Source organism: Apostichopus japonicus, chromosome 19 (genome assembly GCF_037975245.1).
Source record: "Apostichopus japonicus isolate 1M-3 chromosome 19, ASM3797524v1, whole genome shotgun sequence".
NCBI classification, from domain to species: domain Eukaryota; kingdom Metazoa; phylum Echinodermata; class Holothuroidea; order Aspidochirotida; family Stichopodidae; genus Apostichopus; species Apostichopus japonicus.
In genome coordinates, this window is record NC_092579.1 from 4,674,937 (window position 1) to 4,694,435 (window position 19,499).

The 19,499-nt window shown below is 36.9% G+C and overlaps 1 protein-coding gene across 3 annotated transcripts in view; it reads right to left on the minus strand.

The window, feature by feature from the left end:
* The window catches only part of LOC139959886 (lysosomal alpha-glucosidase-like), a 25,529-nt gene extending 6,516 nt beyond the window's left edge, over window positions 1-19,013 (minus strand). The window contains exons 1-14 of one of the 3 annotated variants that reach the window (XM_071957800.1): window positions 18,843-19,013; window positions 14,072-14,439; window positions 13,548-13,693; window positions 12,764-12,935; window positions 12,507-12,606; window positions 11,038-11,276; window positions 8,236-8,367; window positions 5,971-6,081; window positions 4,647-4,760; window positions 3,690-3,777; window positions 2,846-2,963; window positions 2,153-2,286; window positions 1,677-1,843; window positions 64-212 (exon numbers count right to left, since the gene is read on the minus strand). In XM_071957800.1, coding sequence (XP_071813901.1) covers window positions 64-212; window positions 1,677-1,843; window positions 2,153-2,286; window positions 2,846-2,963; window positions 3,690-3,777; window positions 4,647-4,760; window positions 5,971-6,081; window positions 8,236-8,367; window positions 11,038-11,276; window positions 12,507-12,606; window positions 12,764-12,935; window positions 13,548-13,693; window positions 14,072-14,437 — 2,036 coding nt within the window. In that variant the 5' untranslated portion in view covers window positions 14,438-14,439; window positions 18,843-19,013. Of the gene's footprint in view, window positions 1-63; window positions 213-1,676; window positions 1,844-2,152; window positions 2,287-2,845; window positions 2,964-3,689; window positions 3,778-4,646; window positions 4,761-5,970; window positions 6,082-8,235; window positions 8,368-9,282; window positions 9,415-11,037; window positions 11,277-12,506; window positions 12,607-12,763; window positions 12,936-13,547; window positions 13,694-14,071; window positions 14,440-18,842 lie in introns of all 3 variants that reach the window. The other 2 variants (XM_071957801.1, XM_071957799.1) reach the window with 2 other exon arrangements.
* Window positions 19,014-19,499: the final 486 nt, after the last annotated feature.

A 19,499-nucleotide genomic window follows, 5' to 3' on the forward strand; every position in this document is an offset into this window, starting at 1 on the left:
TAAAATAAGAAACAAACAGATTCATGTTACATCTGCCAAGATCTAGATGAAGGAAGTTCTTACTCAAAGAAGAGAGGCCGTGCTACAGTGCTTCCGTTAATGTGAGCCTCTGCAAACAGTGTGTATAGGTAAGGTAGTAGCAGGTAACGGGTGGTTAGAGCGTCCCTTATGATGTCCTGGGAAGCGCTGCTCCAAGCCCCTGGATCTTGATCCTGAAAGAAGGAAAATATATTTCAAGTTGCATCAAAGATTAGTTATACCAAAATAAGTCATTTTCATGGAAAAACAGTAATTTGTATGATCAGTCTAGAATGTAACAGGTCTGATGGGAGCCAAGGTTGACTCTGTATTTTGTCTTTCATTCTACTATCTTTCAATATCAGGGAGCTCAATCTTAGTTACAGTGTGATGGGTTTCCTTGTAAGTAATTGTTATAATATAGCACATGTATGCAAAATGGTAGGATCAACCCTGTCTATTTCACCTGGTATCATAGCACATGTATGCAAAATTGGTTGAATTAACTATGACAAGGCTGCATCCAAACCACTAAATGAGAATGACAAGAACAGACTTGATTAAGATTGAATTTTAGTGGTGAAAAAAAAAGGGGGGGCAAGAAACCAACTGCAGTGGTTCATTCAGGAGAGGGTCAATTTATAGTGGTAGCCTGGTTATCCAGGATAGCGATTATTATTTATTTTACTATTTATTATTTCATTTTTAATATATATATATATATATACAGTCACGTTTTGTCAGCCAATCAACTTAGCTGTTTGGGCAGCCTGAAAAGTTTGGGGCACCCTGTAAAGAATTTCCTTCAGAACATTTGCAAATCCTCCAAGTGTCTATAAACATTACATTAAAATGCTTCCAACAGCCTTAACATCATGCTCAAACTCAAAGCTGGGAGCAACTGGTATTAAAGAAATTATGTTCTCGGAAAAATTATTGTACTCTAGAAAGTCGTGAAAGAAGATTTTTGAGAGAAATTGAAGAAACAGTAGTAACTATGAAAACCAAAGAACAGAGTCATCAACTTCAAACATCAATTTCACAGATAAACTCAACTTCTGCACGACAAAAGAATATTCTTTAATAAACCTTGAAAACGCAAAATAAGAAAATGAAAAGTAGGCCTGTGGGTCACTCCCCTAAAGAGAACACAAATGCAAAGCATCCATTCAGCAAGTCAGTTAATACTGATTGGTAGATCTCAGCTCAAACGGGAACTCTTTAGGTGAAATGAAGAAGTATGTTAATGTGGTAGTCTGGTAGACCTATGCCTAGAATGAATATATATCAAGAAAGTATGTTTTTATTGGGGGCTTTCATTGGCCATTCCATTAAATTGCCATCCCACATATGTAACACATGTGTGCACCTTCTTAACGTTTAACTTATTACATTTTGTCTGAATCTGTGCAGACAATACGAAGACAAACAATGAACCTTAATGATACATACAATGCCGATGCTTAGAACCACATGTTAACGAACATATGAAAACAAACAATGAACCTTAAAGATACATACGATGCAAAGCTAAGGACCACATGTTAACGAACATATGAAGACAAACAATGAACCTTAATGATACATACAATGCCGAAGCTTAGAACCACATGTTAACGAACATACAAAGACAAACAAGGAACCTTAATGATACATACGATGCAAAGCTTAGGGCCACACGTTAACGAATTGTGGTTTCTTGAGAAGGGATAGAAAGCGCCCAGTTGATGCCATCTGACACAGAGTTCCTCGTTGGTGTTATCGTTGAAACCACAGATGTCAGCGCCGACCAACGGAATACCAAACATGTTAAAGTTCAGAATACCTGTGAGACAAAGTAAGATAAAACAAAATTAAAACTTTGGGCAAATCTCTTTAAATATGATTTCACACCATTTAGAATGTGTAAAGACTTCCTAGGCATGTACCCCTGGTCCCCAAACCAATGTCTGTGCTGCCCTTGCTAACCTTGACTGTCCAGCCACATTGACTTCAAATGCGTAAATTTTCTCAAGAGAAAAAGTGGTATCAACTTGTTTTTGTTTTAAAGTGAACAAGAGACAATTAAAGCTATTGGAAATTAAAATGCAGATTAAGATAGCAGCAGCCATTTTGGGTTATTCTTTTTAAGTACCTGTAATAGAGTAATGCATATCAGGCCATTTGCTGTAATTATCTCCAAGCCAATGTCCACCGTAGACACCAGATGAAGGAAACGTTGACCGCGAGATGATAAATGGACGTTTCCCACGGAGTTGAGATATCACCCTGAGGATGGAAACAAAAATTAAAACATTTATCTGTGATTTACAGAATCTTTGTGAGAGCAAAGACAATCTCACATCTTTATTACTCTCTCAATCTTATAATACAGCAAAAACTTCTTTTGTAAATGGCTTGCTACCAAAAAAATGGAACTATTTATGAGAAACTTACTCAGCTAGTATGAGATATCTGGTATTGGCAAGAACAGGTAAGTTCTTAAAAATAACAAATATATCTAACATTTATATCTGCAAACTACACCCTTATTGCATAACAGACTTAAACTCATGAATATGCATAGTGCACCATTGTGATGAATCTTGGTGAATAACCTAACCTTACATGACATTCCCATTATTTCAAACATTACACAAAAGTGGGAAATCAAATAATTAAGAAGAATAAAACTAAATATTCATAGACTAAAAGCTTACTTCCCATATTATCACACAGTCAGGTATAACAATTACGGGTAATATCCAAAGGAAAATGGATTTCTGTGTACAAATGGACGTATTTCTTTGGCATGTATCTTGCACAAAGTGAATAAAAGGGAGCTTACTTGTTTGTAACCATAACTTCAGAGATGCCAAACATGTTATGTAAATTATAATGTGAACTGATGGCCTGCTGGGAGGATGGACAGAGAGTTTTGCCGTACAGAGTACCGTGAGTTAGAGCTGGAAGATAGATGAAAACAAATCGGTTTGAGACATTCAATTGAAGACCCTGTCTGGTTAAAAATCTATTTCATCCAACTCATTCTAACTTTTTACAAACCTCTTATGGGATGTATTGTATGTTGCGTCCTAGCTCATCCTCACATACTTAACAACAAAACATAGACAATCTACTTTAGGCAAAGCAAGTAAACGCATAGCAATATTTCAAAGTGCCCTAATTTACAACCCTCGTTCCCCATTGACCATAGAAAACAGGGTTGTTGTATTATGCAGTGACGTGCACAGGATGTCGGAAGTGGGTGGTATCGGGGGAAATTCCAAATCCTCACCCCCCCCTACGATGTTTAGGAAGGAGCATGAACTTTAAATGACAGGAGCCTTTGTCCTGATGGAGATGTCTAATTCTTCCCCAACTGTCAATATGTAAAACAAAAAGGGCTCTGAATGAAGGTTTTAACCCCCTTGGCAGCCACCCCCCTCCCTCTCCCCTTTAGGCATGCCAGTGGTAGTATGTGATGCCTGTTGAGCTATGGGGCTACATCTGAGTCAAGTTAAGTCTTCTAGAACATCAAAACATGTTCAGGTGAATGTTGCTTTAGTTGTTCAAGTCATGAGTAAATAAGAGTTGACCATAACGTGACACAAGCCCTGTCGACTGTTTCACAAAACTTAGCTTATAAACACAAATACTACTGGCACGAATAACCCCACAGACAGACTCACATGGTAGGTAAGGTGGATTATCTAGAGTGCTATTCCCTGGACATCCTTCGAAACTTCCATCCACAAAATTAGACGGTTCGTTCATGTCCTGCATGACGAATAATAAACAGAAAGAGAAATTTCCAAAGAAAATGTAAGACAGGCATCTGAGATGCTATTATCTCTTCCTGTTGGAAAGGAATTGTTGAGAGGAATGGGGACAGGTAGAAGGAGGAGAAGGTGGTCTAGGGGGTTGGGGAAACTGGTCAATTGAATAGTCTAAGAGCAGGTAATATTAATAATAGGAAAATTTCACTGAAAATTCCAATTCTTTACCTAACCGTTAATACGTATAACAAGAGTGCACTTTTTTTTCTGGTGTCACTTGAAATTCCGGTCTTCTTGGAATATCGTGAAAACTTTACAGACTTTATTGTTTGTATTTAAGTTTTCCTTTTAGCCGATGGTCCTGAGGTGCTACGGTGGTATATGGCTGAGCTTGTCTAGGAATAAACACAGCTACAGTGCACAGTTTGAACTTAGAAGTAGATCAAGTGGTATAGAAGCAAATTTACAATAAACAGATGGGTGATACATTTGGAGCCTACTGGTGCAAAGGCATCTACTTCAGAGAGCCCTGTTTCAACATGTCGCTCAGAATATGAATTACAAATACAGAAATATACCAAATGATATCATAGTAAAGGGGAGGGGGAGAGAGGGGAGTGTGAGAGCTTAGGGTGGACAGGGTGATGGGTCTCAACTTAAGAAACTTGTCAATTTTAAGTCACGAAAGCTGCGGGGTTTCTTTTCAATTATTTAAAGGTGGAGACAACAGCCAATCGTTGAATCCCCCCACCTCACCCCTTCCCTCTGCCCCTGCAAAGAAGCAAACTACACATACACTACAAATGGGATTGTAATGAAATAGTAAAGCTGCTAAGATGAAGCAAAACGAGAGTGTAGAATGATACTAACCAACCACACGCCATCAAACTGGACTTGACTATGGAAGCCTTTCAGCTGCGTGTTCCACCAGCCACTGGTCTCAGGTTTGAAAAAGTCAGGGAAAGCTGTATTTCCAGGCCAAACCTTAACAAAAGGATCAAAACAAAAACAATGAATCTTATTCTTAGGGAATGTTTTCATACTTTTCTTTAGTTATTTAAACGAATTCTTTCACTTTCTGTATGAATCTGTTTTTTATTCAGGTGGAGAAAAGTTCAGTAAGAATCCTTCATAATTAAGTTTTGAACTCTTCTCTAAGTACAGTTATAAATAACTGCAGTTATTGATAAGGGCAACCTTTAAAGGGGTTATTTCAAATTATTCTTGTTTTATTCACCAAGAAAAATTTCATGGCTGATGCAAAACCCATGTCCGTTTCTTGGGGGGTTTCTTGTGTTCTTGTCCTTAAATCCATGAAGGTGATAATCTGACATTTTCACTTAATTCATCTGCTATTTTTTTTTATGTTTTTGATACCCAGTACATCTAAACTCTTATGCCTCTATGAAGTTGAGAAGATGTAACTGAGCTAGAAGACTATCACACAGAATAACCTACTACAAATTATTATAGCAGAACGATGGAAATATGACACAGAAGCAAATATTTACTAAATTTAAAACTTATTTCATGAGGCCATCTGCTCTCACGATCCACAAATGTTCCTTCGCGGTAAAAACAGATGCACATATGACAGAACGCCTGGAGTTTAATGAGAAATCAAAGGACCCCACAGCACACACCTGTTTCCAGGAGATACAGAATACAACGGCTATGGCGATTAAACATACTGATCAGGTATGTAGGCAGCTGGTCGTGTTTTCATGTCATTCCTTTACAACGCAATGCTCAGTACCCTTACTTGATACCATGATTGGTTACATAATAGCGTACACATAGCGTACGCTATCGTGCAAATAACAACTGGAATAATCTGTCAAACTCTTATCAACTCACTCGTCTCTCCACTTTCATTAAGAAAAGAATCTAAGGTAAGGAAATATAGATAATTATTAATTCATATACTTTGCATTGTTTTCCATTTCTCTCTTTATCTGTTTGTTTTCTTTTCTCTTTTTCATCGGGAGTGACTCTACTAGCTAGGCCTACTAAGGGTTTATAGATCACTTCCCTTCTCATTGTACAATGACTTTTTTTAATTAAAATATTACCTTGTCACTATTTCAATGTTTGTACACTGAGGAAAAACAAATAAAATGAAATGAAATGTATTCCATCCATGCCAAAATTTTTTAATTGCAAGTTTGTCTCGAAATTATGAAAAATGACTCACCTTTCCGACGAGTATCTTCCCGTTTGCATCTTTGACAAAGACGTCTGCTTTAACTCCGTCGTCGTACGGAGCATACGATCCCGCCGGTTGTGAACTGCTGATCGCTGGATCCTGAGATGATTAAACAATGTTAAAAACCTTTCAATGATTTTTAAAGAGATGTTCTTAAGAAATAATTAGAGATAAAGGAAGCCATTTAGGTCCAATTTTGAAAATAATCTGTTATTTTTAATAGGTTTTTAGCAAGCCTTCAAATACCAATCCTCATATTTTTTTTTCTCATCGGAATTAGACGAGTGGAAGAAAAACCCTATGATACAGAGAAAATGGAAAAATCCTCTGAGGGTGGAGGTAAAAGAGATGACCGATGAATCAATTTTGGACTTTTTTAGCATATGTTGGCAAAATAATAATAATAATAATAATTTTTTGTTGAATCCAATTCAAATCAGCAAAATTCTACAACTGCTCAAAAGGAGGATGTACCCCTTAATGTACAGATCAGATAATGTCAGATATTTTAATTTTGCCTCTGTCCTCTCTAAGCTCCTCCCCTCACCCCTCCTTACACCACCCCTCCCCCCCCTGCCCCACATGTTATCAACAAAATTAAATAAATTTACCACTTCATCAGATCATTTATTGTGAAAAGTTATGATTTGAAAATGATAACACACATCCACTAGATTTTGTCCTCATTTTGCGAATCTGTAAATTTCTTCTTAGGAACCTTATTAACAACTTTTCAAAAAAATAAACCATAACAAAGACACTTTCTCAGGTTTGAAGGTGTCCCTATTTATCTGTTTAGTTTATGCATTGAATATTTTACTTTACAGGTTTTTTTTCCCCCTTTTTTTTGGATTTTATAGGCACGGTAGAACGAGGTGCTAAGCTTGTGAGGAGACAGGTAAGCGAGGAGCGAAGTAAATATTTTACTTCAGGAACAGAGAAATGAGCTCAGTTTTAAAGCTGCAGCACACACTACCTGATACATATTCATTTCTGACAAAAAAGATTGTTTCTTTTTTTCTCTTCTGCATGACACTTAAACAGAAAGTAGAAGTTCAATCTCTCCAGCTTTCAACAGAATATTAAACTTAAATATAGAGGTGTAAAAACATGACATGACAATTAATATTGTGTGTACTGTATTATTAATGTGGAACAAGCAGAAAATCGACAGGTTAAATTTTTTGAAATGGAATATTGCAGAATGGCTAGAGAACACAAAATGAAATTTAATATGACAAAAAAAAATATGATGGCTGTTGGAAATGATAAGTGCAGCATAATTTAATCAGTTTCATTCATGTGAATAATTATAAGTAATGTATTGCATGGGAAATGAGTTTTTCATGATTTTTATTATTATCTTTATTTTGGTGCAAAATGATGTTCAATTTTAAGTAGAGAATAATATTAAACATCTTATGTGATGACAAAACCTACTGGACGAAAAATTCAAACAACAGTTTAATATTGAATATTTAAGTAAAATGTAACAATGCCACATGCATGTAAGAATCATTTCTCCAATGAGTAATTTTGGGAGAAAACAGCCAAAAACACATGATATAAGTTAAGCTAATGATTTCAGTCGGACAATTTTCTTGCATAAGTCTTTTGATACTTCTTCAGCACGTTTGCACTGTTTTATAACAAGACATAATAAAAAAAAAAATATTCATCCAATTATTTCCAGTTTGTCCTTGTATGGTAAGAGGAGTTTTTGTTTCACATGATATAAGTTAAGCTAATGATTTCAGTCGGACCATTTTCTTGCATAAGTCTTTTGAAACTTCTTTTGCATGTTTGCACTGTTTTATAATAAGACATCATAACAAAAATCATTTTCATCCAATTATTTCCAGTTTGTCCTTGTATGGTATTAAAGGAGTTTTTTTTTGCACATGATATAAGTTAAGCTAATGATTTTCGTCAGATCAGTTTTTTGCATAAGGCTTTTGTAACTACTTCAGCATGTTTGCACTGTTTTATAACAACACTGTTTTACAATAACAAAAATAATTTTCATCCAATTATTTCAAGTGTGTCCTTGTATGGTAAGAGGATTTTTTTTGTTTTGGCTCGGGGGAGGATTGTATAAAATTACAAAGAAACATTACGCAATTATTGTGGAGTGTTGTCAACATGTTTTGTAACAGAGTTTTCTTTCCTTCTTCCTGTTTTTGCCCTAGCTATTTTATGTTCTGACAAAAGACATGTAATTTTGTTAGTATCGATGAATACGGAGCCACATACTACGATGGGGATGTAGTGCTGTCCATTATCATGCAGATTTTTAATGAGCTCAGGAAGATTCGCAAATGAAGACGTTGACAAGGTGAAGTCCTTGCGGCCAACTGAATATTCAATATCATTCCATTGCACATCCTATATGAAAAACAAGAAATGGTTTTGATACAAAAAAAAATGATGATCTCAGCAAATTTTTAATAAAAATTGTATTTATAGCTGGAAACAAAAAAGAAGGTGTTTAGTCAAGTTAGTTAATTCTGTTCAGGTTGTTTTCAAGTATCTCATCACAGAGTAGTTTAATATACTATAGTTGCAATGGATTAGAGGGAGTACAAGCTGACTATCCCACAGTATAACACAAAAAGTTATCACTGTCTAAAGTTTTATGAAGTAAACATTTTTTTTTTTCATATGATTTTTTATAATTGAAGGAAAAACAATATGTGATAAATACTTGAAAAAAGGAAACCAGAAAACATACTTGATGAAACGTCTTCTTTTTTTTTGTTAGCAGATATAAATTGCAGTCACATGAGAGGAAGAAATAGCTCTAGAAAACAGAATGGAATCAAATGCATTTACAGAAAATATTCATTTTGTTGACAACCATTACTCAAATGTCTCTTTGTCACAAGTTTTGATCCAGGACGAAACCTTACGAGAGAGAAACGTGTGACATTTATTATCACCGAAAGTGCCAAACCTTTGGAGAGTATTCTCATTATTTTTGACAAAATTAGTACTGTTTCAGGGTGAGTAGACCTATTACCATGGCAACAGCAATGCCATGGCAACAAGACATGCGTCACAGCATGTGAGGATGCCCCTGAGGATGCTTATATAGTCGTAATTATTAATAAGCTTCTCTGAAACATTACTAACAAGAGATTAGGGAATAACACCAATAAAAGAAATCACTTGACATAGTATTTTTGAGTTTCAAATTCTGTTAGCAGCAATGATTCCACTGTCTGTCACAAAAAAACAAAAACAAAAAAGGCTTAGGCTTCCTCTCATGCACTGTAAATATATGGGTTGCTATGTACATACTATCATCGATATGTAATGCTGTTTATGGTTATGTAGATCAGCTACTACGTCGGGTAAGTTGCTGAAACTTTTAGAATCGGTGGTGAAATCTTCATGTGATTGCATGTAGTCAATATCATTCCACTGAGTATCCTGGACGGGAGGAACAAACCAACTCACAAAATTAATTCAATTCAATTTACAAACATTTTTACATTCAAACAGAAGTGAAAACCAACGTTTGAAGTTGCCGGAGATGCCTTTTGAAACCATACCTTTTAACTCTAATGGTTTAAGCCATGAGAAATGCAGTTTTCTATGTTTTTGTCTCACTGTGGGATGATGTGAAAACATCTTAAACCGATTAAAACAAAGTAAAGTAGTTTTGCATTGCTTTGTGCGTTTAAACAATGGTTTTGATCAGACTTATAGAACACATTAATAAAATCTCCAGGTTTCTGGCAACAATCTTCTTATATTTCCTTCTGCAGGTTGACACCTTTGGAGAGAGATGGTCAAGTCTGGGAAACAGATGATATATATACTTGCTATGGTATTTTGTTGCAAACATGGCATCACAAATGCTTACAAGGGAACCTATTTGATGTCACAATGTTTGAAATTAAGATCCCTAATCCCTAACTTTTTGGGTCAACCATATTTGACGTTCGGCCAAAGAAAGATAAAGACCTGGTTGCCTGACAAACAGTCATAAAACATCCTGAGAGGTTTGCCCCAAAATATCATTATCACCATCGTGATAATCTACAAATGGGGCATCAGGGGTTATAAACCTGGAAACAAAAGCAGCTTCTTAAAATGATGCATATTCAACATTTAGAAACAAACAGTGTTACCAACCATGTACTGATTATTTGTGTTAGTTTCCAAAACAATTCAGGCTATAAGCCAAAATAACTTTAACGTTCTCAGTATTGTTTGTACTGAGCCTGTATTGACATTGGGAGTCAAAGTTTAAAAGCTAACATCCAAGCCTCTTGTTTAAAAAAATAAACATAGTGTAACTGCTTACCTTATGGGGAAACACTGTTGCTTTGTATAGGTACCAGCAGACAAATGTTTGAAGTGTGTATATCACCTAAAATTCACATATCAAACGTGTTTAATGGTCCATCTAGCTATACAAGCAGTAAGACTAAAAATAAGACCAAAAATTGGCCACATTATGGAATTTCGTACGTGAGAACTATTGGCTAATATCTGTATCAGGATACAGTATCAGCTCATCATAGAGCACTTATATGCAATAGCATGGGATCCATATATCTCTCTGTCAAGTTTTGCAAGTGTGAACACTAAGATGGAATATATATTTACAGTATCTCTTTAAGTTTTCTAAGTGAAAAACAGCAACCTTCAGCAGTCTTCCAGGAACTGTTGCAGCTCACTACGTTTTCCAACAAAGGATAAATTAAAAAAATAATTTTCTACTTTGATTTTTTACAGAATGCAACATCTTGCGCTATCAGTTGTAGTTGCTTTGTGTGCGCAAGAATCTTAATCTCCTGAGGTTTTTGTCTCTCACTTGTGATTGGTTCTTTGCAGCAATTGCTCATTTAATACTAGTATTTGTTGTGTAGGCCTGGAGAGGAGAAGGGGGATGTTGGTGACCAACCAAAGGCAAACATTTGGGTAACCGTTACTATTCATGTTCAGAGACCGAAATGACTTAATAATTACATGGAATTGACCTACGATTCGGATCTTTAAATATCCGATCAAAACATGAGATTTCTGTCAGTCTATGATACAAACCTGTGGTATTCTTGCAGCCCTCATTCTGTTAACTATCTCTTGCGTCCTATTGGCAGACTTGTACCCCCAACGACACAAGTGGAACCCTAATCCCCAATAAGGGGGGAGGAAAGGTTGACCTATGACCTCCAAGTACTGCTGGATGACATCAGATGGGGTAGGACCAAGGAAGATGTAAAAGTCCAAGATTCCACCAATTGTCCTAAATGTGATGGCAGGAGCTGGTTGGATTATGGCCTCTGTAAATAAACAAAGTAAACAATAGGCCTTTGTAAAATAAACTATGAAGACAAATGGTCTCTGTAAAATGAACAATTTAAGTGAATTTCATGTTCCACCATATCTAGTCTGGTTTTTCAAGCTATATCATTATTATATTTTTGAATTTTGCTCAAAAGCAACAATTTACAATGACTTTATCTCCTCAAGTTAAGATCAATTAATTAATTATGTTAATCTACTGTTTCACAACTTGCATATCAGAGTGGTTAGCCACTTCAAATTGTTGGTTCTCCCACATGACGCTGCAGGGTTAACTTAAAGTAGGAGATACAATCCCCAACCATCACCATTAGTCAATGTGATACAGACACCTGTAAAATAAACAACTGAACCAAACAGCTAAGAAACAAATAAACAACTGACCCAACCAACTAAGAAAAACTTTTACTGTATTGTATTGGCATGTATCACAGGTTTAAATGATCCTCTTTAAATCTCACAAGGTTTAAGGCTTGAGCGAATATCAAAGTGACATTATCGAGCCAAATGTGCTTCAGTTTTGTTTTAAATATTTTTCTTTATTTTTCTTTGGTGTCTGGGCGAGTGGTTCATCACAAAGTTCTCTTTCATATAACCTTACAGTGATAGTTGGATTAGTGTCTTCTTTGACAGTAAGTGCTGACCTGTTCTAATAGATATTGTTTGTTCACAACAACTTAATGAATCATATTAGTTTTTTGTGGGCAAGGGAGTAGATCTTCCATCCATACACACCATGGCTAAACCTTTAACTAAGGCAACAATGTTTTGTAACAAAAGTTCTCTCAAAGCATTACATTTCACAGAAACAGTTTATCCAAATCACATGAATTATTCATGGGTTTTTGTCTTTAATTTGTTTTGAATTCTAGACATTTTAGCATATCTAGCAAGTTTTGGGGTCACTAAGTCAGAAAAAGGGGGAGAGCAGCACACTGCCATGTCACCAGTAATTTAATCACACGACACTCATTTTCCGGGAAGGACGTCGTTGAAGTAGTCGACGGAATGAGTTGATTGTCTACAATCAAACAATGAAGCTACTACTCGGGAAGGAGGAAGCATTGTCTATGTTTCGCTTTCATGCTACAATAAAAACATAATAAAACATAATCTATTTCTGAAATATTTACTAAGACTAATAGCCATAGACACTGCCTAGTGGATTGGATTGCAGTCAATGTCAGATTGGAAAGACAAACACTCACCCATAGCATTACTGTTAAGGAGAAACACACCGTGGGCGTTGCCGTGGGTCGGCTCCAATCCAAGGTAAAACGGATGGGTACCGTAGAGAGTGGCATCAAGCTAGTTTAAAAGTTAACAAATGTAGGGATACTGATTTAGTGACTCCAGTAGATCCAACTTTAAGGTCAACCACAAATCGAGAAAACTATGCCGTATGACTCAATCATCACCCAATTTGCATAATCTTTGTCTAGACCAATGAATGCAACATACTTACATGAGGAGGATAGTCGGAATTCCAAAACGTGAAACGGCTCCAGTTTGGAGAGCGGAGGAGGGACCCTCTATGCTCCCCAAGACCGTAGATATAATTCGAGGCAAGGATCGTGGAAATTTGGATAAATTGGTCGTTGAACAGGAATCCGCCGTTACTAACGCTGGTGTTAAAACTGTAAATTGGGAAGAAAACGAGAGTAAATCATGCATCCCATCACCAAACTGCCCCCATCTGTTCCCACCCCCCCCTTCCCTCCCTCCATCTTCTGCCTTCACTTGCTTAAAATCACACGCAATTACATTCATGCTATTGAATTAAGTAGGCCGTTATGCGGAATAAGTTACCCCATGGGGTATGAAATGAATTGTGTGAGCCACAGTAAACTTTTTGTATCCAAACTGCAAGGTCACAAACACATTAGAATGTAGACAAAAGCTGAAAAAAATTGAAACCATGGGAGCTATTGAGAAGATCATCAAATTCCACATGCAGAGTTTCTATCCGTTAAGTTAAAACGTTACGTCCGGAACATCCCATCACAAGTCGACCTCACATCTCAACAACTGGATTAAATGATGACAACTAAGTTTCAATACATTAAGATTCTGCAGACCAGACTAAAACGGTCATGAAAACCTCAGGTGCCGTTGGACATATATCTGTGTCCTGGAGATATCTGTGTCAAGCAGCCCGTGCTTCATATGCAGTAAACAAAAGCCGTGTTGTGACGTCTGGATGTATGGCCATGGTTGACATGTTAACCTACTGCAGGTGAGGTACTTACATAGGGAGATCTGTGCTCTTTCTTGTGACCCCAAATCCGAATCCGTAAGAAGGAAACAGGACACTGTAGTCAGTTTCGGAGGCCTTGTGGGTCACTTTCGGTGTGTCAATTGGAACCTCGTATCTCTTTTGAGTGGCGTCGTAGATCTATACAAGGTTCGAGGAGATTGAGAAACAATTTCGGTACGATAAGGACACCTTTTCAAAACAACATGGCAGCAAACGCTCTCTTCCATCTAAACGAATTAACTCATTCATTTTGAGGTGACCTTCTCCTCTTCCACGATATATATCGTGTCACCTGAACAATGTACTGAGAAATGACGCTCTTATTTGGACTCACAATGTAGATTGAATACTGCCATGGAAAAACAAAAAAATATTGGACTTTTTAAATTTGCTGGAGCGATTCCTTGACCCAAGAATGAAACTTTAAAATGAGACAAACTTCTTGACACAGGTGTTCTACTTTGTAAAATGTACAGAAAAAGTGAAAAGAGAAACAAAGAATGACAATGAATGCACCTTGAAATGAAGCCTTGTTTTCGTTTCATAGTAGATATCTAACTTCAAATCTTTGATGGTGTCCGGGTAATAGCTGGGCTGTGACCTCGTCAAATTTGCGGTGCAGCCAAAGTCCGTGTCGACCGGTCCAGAAATCTGGTACATCTCATAGTCTGTGGGATAGAAGCAGTATGGGATGCCAACATCTCCGTACTCCTTAGAATCATCCCAGCAGCATCCTCTCGCCTCACAGTTTCCTTGGTTAGAACCAGCCTCTGGATAGCAATCAAATCGATAGTACACGGACATGCCGCACTCCTTGGCGAAGGTAACTGAGCAAACAGCTACACACAGTAGCAAGCCGAAAAAGGGGCTACCTGTATCCATGGCTACGAGAAGATGAAAAAAAAAAAAGTATCGTTACCCCTGAGGAGGTTGTATGAGAACTGTAGTTAGTTTATTCCACGGATAAATGTTATAAAATATATATTTAAACAGGGATCAAACAAGAAAATGATACCAACTACCAGCATACCAGAACTTTCATTCAACAAGTTGAAATAACTGTGGGGTTGTTTATAGCATGAATATATATATATCTAAAAAATTATGGTTTTCTTTTAAAGGTTGACATTACAGTAGGTACACACTTCAATTTGATGTGTTATTGATCGTTGAAACAATCGGCTACATCAGTCTACTGTAGGTTGGATCTCTTTCACACTTTTTAATTTGTTTGTTAATTAAGTTTTGGTTCATCAATTAAAAATGAAGTCCTGGACTATTTCGGGCTATATACACAGACCATAAGTGTGGTCAGTTCCTCGGGGACAGCACCAAACTCAATGGAACAACAAGATACTATTGATTGAACTACGGCTTCGAAGGACATGTTTACGATACTGCATAAATCATGCAATTTATCAAATGTAAATGGGTTTGAATGTCATCCAATGGTATTTTCTTATAAATCATGAATCAAAAAGAACAAATTTACTGGGTTGTTAATTATTAGAATTTATAAACCAATGGATAAACATCAACATTAAGGCCTGCACTGAGGACCCAACTTCTTCATCAAGTTAGCCTTTATAAAGGGTGTTAAGACTCGCGCAAAAAGAAACGTCTAATGCCGGTAATTTGACTTAGTTTCGAATGAGGTGTAACAGAAGTGTTAAACACCACCATCGATACCAGAAAATACACACACAGCTTGCTACCGTCGGTAATTAGACACTAGTGTACAGTCAGTACACATACAGCTGCGGTCAATACCCACAGCACAGTATACAAACGATACAGCGATGGACATCTCAAGTCCAGCTTAAGATAACAATTAAGGTATCACGTTTCATTACTGTCTGCATTTTGTAGCGAGGCAAACAAAATGTCACTTGCAAGCAACAGAAAGTTAACTTTTTCAGATGGCCGCACGCGGTTTGGGGCGAGTCTTCAATGCCTTTAAAGGGGCATTGCAGAGAACTTATCATATTTTAAGTTACTGTATGTAGGTGAATATATATAAATCCCACAATATTTAATAAAGTCTGTATATAGATACGTTACTAGCATTCAAGTGTTTTGTTTCTCATGAACTATCAAGACTTAAAATCGGATTACATAACAGTCACCCCTTTGAAGGATGGCTACAAGGCATTCTCCGGACGCCAGGGAAGACTTCCTGGAAACCCTCACAAAAGTTGACCCAATAAAATCTCTCTTAAATCAACAAAATACTTTATCATGTAGCATGGTGGGCTCATAGTTGACGCACTTAAGGATTTGATCAACGATGTCTATCAAGGAAAAATCCAAATCACTCAACTGTATGTGTTTTTCATATGTGAAGTTCCTCAGAAATTTATGTTATGATCTCAAAATATTTAAGGTTCTGTGCTTATGCACCGTACAATTGAGCAGAATTTGACCACGAAATGTCTGCCGTGTCAAGTTCTCTCATACCCCTAAATTGACACATTCGTCGATAAGCTAACTGTAGTGTAGGCCTTAGTATACATCCATTGACTGTAGATGCTGTTTGCTATGCTCTGAGCCTCTAAGCTCAGACTGGTCAGGTCCCAGAGAGTCGTGTTATCATATTGAGGTAATGTTGGTTATTTTTAGGATGTAAGATTTCCAAATCCCCAAAAAACGTGCAAATCTGGGGGTAGGGTGTTAAAAGCTTAAAAAATACCACAATTTGGTCAGCAAATAACTGAAATAGATTCAAACTCATGAAATATGTAATTCTGCTTGACTGCAAAAAGTTTAGGTGGCCTGCTGTATCTTTACTAGTAATAATTTGAAGGTGCGTCAATTACGGGGGTGCGTCAATTATGAAGCCTTGACTATACACACAAAGTGTAGTGTACAAGCAAAATGTTTTCAAAGTGTTTTTGAAATATATATGTAAGTGATAATGATCCAGACAAATATATGCAGATTACAAATCACATTCTGATAAGGAAATGAAACCATTTCAACAATACGTACTACAGTACTGTATACAGGAAAAGCAACAATCAGGTTCATATAAGCATCTAGATTACAATATTCAACAACCTTTTGTGACCTCTCTACCCAAATTGCGCTTTTCGAGGGGTCCTGAAGTTGTGAAAGCATTAAAATCGTCAGTTTTCTTTTGCAAACTGAAAAATACATCTATATTCTTTACTTTCAATTAACAATTAGAGTGTAATTAAACTCGGTCGATACATCTCATGACTAGTCGTAACCCATGTCGGTGCGACAGGAGAGCCCTTGTGACTCGTTACAATATATACAACTTTAGTTACTTTTCTTTCAACTGCTATGTACACAGTTCAACACAAATAATCATAAGATTTATTCAACAATGTTTTACTTTATATCTGTGGTCACTTTTAAAAGTAAAATCTTTGTGTGGAAGGTCATGGTATCTTAAATAAGTACTGCTAAGTAATAATTGATCCTGTATCCTACAGTATATAGTAAAATGCTTTTGCAGTATATTTAATATACCTACTGTACAAAATGTGAACACTAAGTTGTTCCCTGCTTGATGCCCCAGACAAGAACACCTAAAGAAAACTTGAACATCTGGATTTCGTCTGGTTCAGAAGTTAACCTTCTCGTGCGTAGATGACAACCTCTTTATGCTGATTTATACAACATTTCTGAAGAAATAAATTGTTGCTAGAGTGACAGCACAGTATGTAGGTACCGAAACTATACTTATAACAAGAAACATTAGCGAATATACCCCATGCACACATACTGCTCATCAAAACTGCCATGAAATCAATTTATTCCATTCTCGCATCCCCCATAGTGATCTTGCAAATTTTGTGAATTGTTTTTAAGCATGTAGTAGTAAACAGCTTTTACATTTTGCATCTTCCAAACAAATATGCCTAGAACTTTAATTTAGTTGTCCTCTTGTTGTTTCTCCTCTCATTACATTTGTAAACAAACATTTCACAGCAACAAAGTTGTTTTGTCATTCTCGAATTATTTTTAAGAACAACACTCCGCATCCACTTACTTATTTTAAATTAACGAGTTAATGTTAAATTATGGGATTTTTTTTTACACAATTACAGTTGTCAGGTGTTTTGTCACATTCTAACATTATTTTGAGAACGACACTTCACATACCTCAGTTACAGATTCTGAAAGATAAATGGAAGAATCAGACCCTTAAGATATGGGGCTTGACTCATGGGAATAACCGGCTGACTTTAAGGTAACAATGTACGCCCAGTCTTCTACAGTTGTAAAAGATTGACACTTTTTTTGCTCTCATTTTTTTGTAATCAAATTTCTGATTGGATTGACAGCTTGCTTTATACTGACCAAAGTCCAGAATCTGGGATCAAATAAAATAAATGACCATATCTGACTTCGGACTTGTTCCATGATATCTTTGATCCATCCAGCTACTGTACTGTAAGTACAGTAGCACTGTAGGCTGTTAAGTATTTGCCTAAAGCTGGTGTTTCTTAACCTAGAGGGCACGCACCAGGCCTTATCTTTTGTGGCCTGCGAGTGCGATCACATGCATCTGCAGACCAAAGATGACAGTGAGAAGTACACTTTAACACACATGGCATAAAAGCAGACCTACTGTAAACCACAATGGGGAATGATTTTTCATCTGTCTGTGATTTTACGTATTATGTAGGCCTTCACAGAAACCCTAGCCAACTAAAATTTAAACTTCGCTGTATAGAAAATGCACTACTGTACGGTATTTTGCCAGTGACTCATGGGCTACTGTACATAGTCAAACCCAAATAACAGTAATACTGTACCAATACTACAGTATCGTAATCATTGCAAACATTCGCAATACTGTACGTGAAAGCGGTAGCGTGGCAAACTTGTGAGCAAGTTTAAGTTGTACGCTGATTGTTGTCATGTTCATCCACATGCGATAAAGCCTTAAGGCAAGTTAAAGTGGGTTCAAACTGCTGCACGGTCTGAACATAGTGTGTGCATCCTCTCTTTGCTCTGTCCCTACAATGTTAAGACACACTGACGCCCAGGATAACTAGGCTACTGTGTCTTCGTCCTAAAGGCAAGTCTATGCCTAGGCCTCGTTTAGGATAAATTAAAGGCCTATGCCTAGCTTAACATTTACTGAATACAGCCTACATTACAGGTAGCCTTAGCCAACTGTAGCTTAATTTAGGGCCTATACTAGGCTCGTAGACTAGGACAACTGTTGTACTAGTAGGACTCGGAGTAGGAGGCCTAGGCGCCTATACAAAATAATGTTAAGATAAGCAGTAAAATGTGGACACATGTGTACCTAGGAAGTCTCGTTGCTTTAACGTCAGGATTTGTTGTACCAACTGACGGTATTCACCAGTACCAGCGACCTAGATCGTAGTGTAGCCTGCTTTGTAGCACAATGGATCTGAGAGGACGTACTGCACTGACCTCGCATTTGGTATATAGTGTTTACTTCAACCGGTGTGAAGTTAGTTACTTATTCCCCGTTCGTCGTTCGACATTCGCGAAAATTAACTGTAGTACACAATGTTCCTTATTCGATAATGGATGCGAAACACATCTATTGAAAGCCGAATGCTTCAATAGGAGATTATCAAGATTTTTTTCGTCGAAAAAGTACATTTTAGTGTTTTTTTTTTCACTAAAAATTTATGAGGTTTTATCAGTGGGTCATATGAACTCTGAAGACGATGTAGGAAAATACCACAATTCGTCTTTCCCGGTCCAAACCATGCTTGACCAATTCACGTGACCACTACAGCATCATTATAATAAGATGGATGTAACGGGGCCACGAAAAACTTTGGGCCCTAATCAAATCAAGCACGCCTTGGACCACCAAACCAATAAGTAATATGACTGTAATGACAAAAGTATCCTAATGCATTTTGCCGTATCCAAAGAGTGACCGGGCAAGACGCATTATGGTAACTTATATATTGTCATTAGAGTT